At 38.8% G+C, this 4,832-nt stretch overlaps 1 protein-coding gene across 1 annotated transcript; it reads left to right on the forward strand.

Annotated features, from left to right (window-relative positions):
- The first annotated feature begins 1,519 nt into the window (after positions 1-1,519).
- Positions 1,520-2,223, forward strand: LOC102394424 (60S ribosomal protein L9-like). Its single transcript, XM_044925524.2, has one exon. The coding sequence runs from the start codon at positions 1,543-1,545 to the stop codon at positions 2,119-2,121; it is 579 nt and encodes a 192-aa protein (XP_044781459.2). The 5' UTR covers positions 1,520-1,542; the 3' UTR covers positions 2,122-2,223.
- The last annotated feature ends 2,609 nt before the right edge of the window (positions 2,224-4,832 follow it).

Below are 4,832 nucleotides of genomic sequence, written 5' to 3' on the forward strand. Positions count from 1 at the left end.
AGTGAAAAATTTGGCTTAAAGCTCAACATTCAGAAAATGAAGATCATGGCATGTGGTCCCATCACTTCATGGGAAATAGATGGGGAAACAGTGTCAGACTTTATTTTTTGGGGCTCCAAAATCACTGCAGATGGTGACTGCAGCCATGAAATTAAAAGACGCTTACTCCTTGGAAGGAAAGTTATGACCAACCTAGATAGCATATTGAAAAGCAGAGACATTACTTTGCCAACAAAGGTTTGTCTAGTCAAGGCTTTGATTTTTCCAGTGGTCATGGGAAAACCATTTATGGATGAGAGAGTTGGACTGTGAAGAAAGCTGAACACTGAAGAATTGATGCTTTTGAACTGTGGTGTTGGAGAAGACCCTTGAGAGTCCCTTGGACTGCAAGGAGATCCAACCAGTCCATTCTAAAGATCAGTCCTGGGTGTTCTTTGGAAGGACTGGTGCTAAAGCTCAAACTCCAGTACTTTGGCCACCTCATGCAAAGAGTTGACTCATTGGAAAAGACCCTGATGCTGGGAGGGATTGGGGGCAGGAGGAGAAGGGAACGACAGATGGCTGGATGGCATCACCGACTCGATGGACATGATTTTGGGTGAACTCCGGGAGTTGGTGATGGACAGGGAGACCTGGCGTGATGCAATTCATGGGGTAGCAGAGTCGGTCATGACTGAGTGACTGAACTGAACTGAGGTAAATTTGAGATCATTAGGCTAAGTGAAATAAGTCAGAGAAAGACAAATATCGCATGATCATGTTTACATGTAGAATCTAAAAAAGTTGAAATGATAGTAATAGAGAGTAGAATGATGGTTGTTAGGGGTGTGAGGTCAGAGTAATGAGGAGTTGTGGTCAAAAGGCACAAATTTCCAGCTATAAGATTAATAAAGTCTGGTGATCTAATGTACAATATGGTGAGTATAGTTAACAATACTATATACTCAACAATTGCTAAGCGAGTATATATTAAATTTTCTCACCTCACAAACACAGAAAAGGTAATTATATGAGGTAATGGAGGTGTTAATTAATCATATTATGGTAATCATTTTGCAATATATATGTTCAAATCATCACATTATACACCTTAAACCTATACAATTTTAAAAGTCAATTATATCTCAATGAAGCTGGAAAAAATAAAATAGCAAATATTTAGCCCATGCTTAGGTGTTAAAATTATTAGGTATAAAATGAGAGGCTGCATATATTTCAAATACTTAAATATTACATCTAGAAACTAACGACTCAAAGATTCCAATTTAAAGTTAAAAAAAAACAAGCAAGATAAAATATCTTGTGTAGATAATTTTACATTATGCATTTAATGTGAACTGTTGGCAATTCTCATTGTTCCCACAACCACAGAAAGTCTCGTTTTTGTATGATTTTATACAAAACAACCAATCAACTGAATTCAAAGCTGAAAATATTTTATATAAGTATATTTTACTCCTGACATTTTAAAGGATCTATTTATGGAATAAACGTTTCACTTTAAATTTAGTTCCCTGCTTTTTTGCCGCATCTACTGCGAGAATGAAGACCATTCTCAGCAACCAGACTGTCGACATCCCAGAAAATGTCGACATTAACTTGAAGGGACAGACAGTTATTGTGAAGGGCCCCAGAGGCACCCTGCGGAGGGACTTCAATCACATCAATGTAGAACTCAGTCTCCTTGGAAAGAAAAAGAAGAGGCTCCGTGTTGACAAATGGTGGGGAAACAGAAAGGAACTGGCCACTGTTCGCACAATCTGTAGTCACGTACAGAACATGATCAAGGGTGTTACACTGGGCTTCCGTTACAAGATGAGGTCAGTGTATGCCCACTTCCCCATCGATGTTGTTATTCAGGAGAATGGTTCTCTTGTGGAAATCCGAAATTTTGGGGGTGAAAAATACATACACAGGGTTCGAATGAGGCCAGGGGTTGCCTGTTCAGTATCTCAAGCCCAGAAAGATGAGTTGATTCTTGAAGGAAATGACATTGAACTTGTGTCAAATTCAGCTGCTTTGATTCAGCAAGCCACCACAGTTAAAAACAAGGATATCATAAAATTTTTGGATGGTATCTATGTTTCTGAAAAAGGAACAGTTCAGCAGGCTGATGAATAAGATCTCAGTGATCCTGCTGCAGAAACAACAAGATAGCAGATGGCTCTATGGACTCAGTTGTGATATTTTAAAGAGACAATAAAAACTCTTGATTTGAAAAAATTTAAAAAAATAAAATAAAATTAGTTCCCTTTGCAATTTTTTTACCACAACCAGGGCTACACTCACAGGTCTGGCTTCTAATTCTGTGAAATTGCCTACAATTAAACTGTTAAATTAGACTATAAGATAAAGTGGCAGTTAAACTGAATAAAGTTTAACATGTATGTTTGTAATTAAGGGCTGTAACAGAGAAATTTTAAATCTGATGAAAGTAATATAAGCATAGAACCTAGGGACTTCTGTAAATGGAGAACCTCCATTATTCCCTAAATGTCAATGGACCCCAGACTAAACCCACAGTTAAATAGGAAAAAGACATATAGATGTCTGTATAAAAGACTATTTACTGAATCTGGAAAAATTACCAGGTATGGTCCTAGGCACTTTATATATTTTATTTAATCCTCAAAATAATTTCTGTAAAATATAGTAGTATCACTACTTTATGTTTGTTGCTGTTCAGTCACTAAATTGTGCCTGACATTTTGAGACCCCATGGACTGCAATGCGGGGAGCCAGCGGGAGGCACTCCGCCCGTGGCAAAGGTCATGAGGAAGGAGGCTCAACATACGCAAAGGCGGGATCGAGCCTCAGGAGTCCCCCTAGAAATCCTCGAACATCTACCCCCATAACCAGAGCCTGCCTACTTTACTACTTTGTGCTCTCACCTACACCTCTGACTTTACCGGGGGCTGTCCCCCACCACCTCTTTCGGAGAAGGAGTTAACTTAGAGTTCCAGTTAATAATAATTCCTGGACGTGACAAGAGTGTTTTAACCTACAAACTCTTCTGAAGATTCTCTAGCCTGCCTGACAGGCTTGTCCGGCCACACGTGATTGCTCACAGCCTCCCAACCGTGAGAGGCACGAGATGCTTTAAACCTTCTAAAAACAGGTTCCTTAGAAAAATTAGAAAACCATTAGTATAAGTATAGTGGGCTGATTAGAAATTGTATTGGTGAAGGGTTTTTCATTTGTTGAGCCAATGTTTACTGCTAAGTCTCCACATCCCCTGCCCTTATACACATTAATGAATATATAGAAGAAATAAGTATTAACCTTTGATATTAATCACGTTAGACCTTAGGCTAAGTAAATTCTTTCCTTAACTAAAACCCACTACACCCTCACCCTATAGGAATGTAACTTTATTTGGGTGGCGTCTGTTTTAAGAATAATCACCCCTGGAGAAATAAGTGTCCTGGTTGACTGACCGCTGTCACAAGGAGAGGGTCGTAAATTGTCAGCAGGCCCCCTGGCCAGAAGATGATGTAACACCCCTAAGACCTCTGTATACATTTGTATGAAGCACCTGACTTTGATAAAAGTCAGGACTGCTGACCCCGCGTAACTTTTGCATAACATCTCAGTGTATAAAAGTAGACCATGGAAAATAAAGAATTGGGATCAGTTCCTCAAAAGTCTGGTCTCCCCATGTAGCACTCTCTCTCTCAAACTCTGGCTGAGTCTCCAACTGGAGTGCGGAGCCTGCCATGCTTACTAATTATGCCTGGGCTTCTAAGATCCGACCAGGGAGGCCTCAGTGTCTCCTCTCCTTCGGGAGAACGGAAGGACGCCTGCGGCCTACGTTAAGTGGTGCAAGCTTCTTGTCTTGAAGTTTTATTGGTCTCCCGCGTAAACCAAGCTACTCAGCCTCTTTTCTCCACCGAATTTTCCTACTGAGCTATCCTCATTCTATTACTCTTTATATCTCTAATTAATATCTAATTGAAGCTATTGTATCCTGATCCTCGCCGATGCTGTCCCCGCTTCGAACTCCCTGGATCAGCCGGGGCTGGACCCCAGCACTGCAGCATGCCAAGATCCCCTGTTTTCCATTATCTCCTGGAGTTTTCTCAAATTTATGTCCAATGAGTTGTTGATGTGCTTTATAGATAACAAAATTACAGTTAAGAGAGTAAATGACACAGGTAGTATCACACAACCTAAAAAGATAAAATCTGACAGTCTTTCAATCATACTATTTTGCTAACAATTTTTCTAGATTATATGAATACTAACAGAAAACCATAATCTGAATTTATACCCCTTTGCTTTGTACTTTACCTTAATAGCACCAATTTTTTCTATAAGGCATATTTCATAAAATAGACTACACTGGAACTCACAATGGGTCCAATTTCCCATCCCTACTCCCAAGACAGTATTTAAAGCATATTAACTAGATCATTGTGTTTTTATACATTTCTTATCTATCCTCAAGATTCTTAGAGCAAATATAAATGAAAAAGACACTAAAAATGCATTTGAAGTCATTTTAAGTACACTGTAAAAGTCAGCAGTCACTCAACAATAAGTTTTGTTTTCTGTTTTAAACAATGAACTACCTATTTTCATTCCCAGGATCTTGAAAGAAAAAACAAAACGGGATTGTTCAGCAATGAAGAGTTTATAACTTTAAGCTTTTTTAAAAAATGTTAACAACCTCTTACATGTTTTCATAAACACCATACTCGAGGCCAACTAATTCTCAGGGAATAAGCACTTAGGTCTTTAATAAAGATGGAAATTATCTTGTCAGCCAGGTCCTAGCATTCACTTATTAAAATGAACCATGACTGGGTCTTTACCTTTCTGATAAACTAAGC

This window comes from Bubalus bubalis, chromosome 11 (assembly GCF_019923935.1).
Source record: "Bubalus bubalis isolate 160015118507 breed Murrah chromosome 11, NDDB_SH_1, whole genome shotgun sequence".
Classification (NCBI taxonomy): domain Eukaryota; kingdom Metazoa; phylum Chordata; class Mammalia; order Artiodactyla; family Bovidae; genus Bubalus; species Bubalus bubalis.

Coding starts and splice junctions, on each gene's coding strand:
- LOC102394424 (XM_044925524.2), top strand. CDS start 1,543: ATGAAGACCATTCTCAGCAACCAGACTGTCGACATCCCAGAAAATGTC.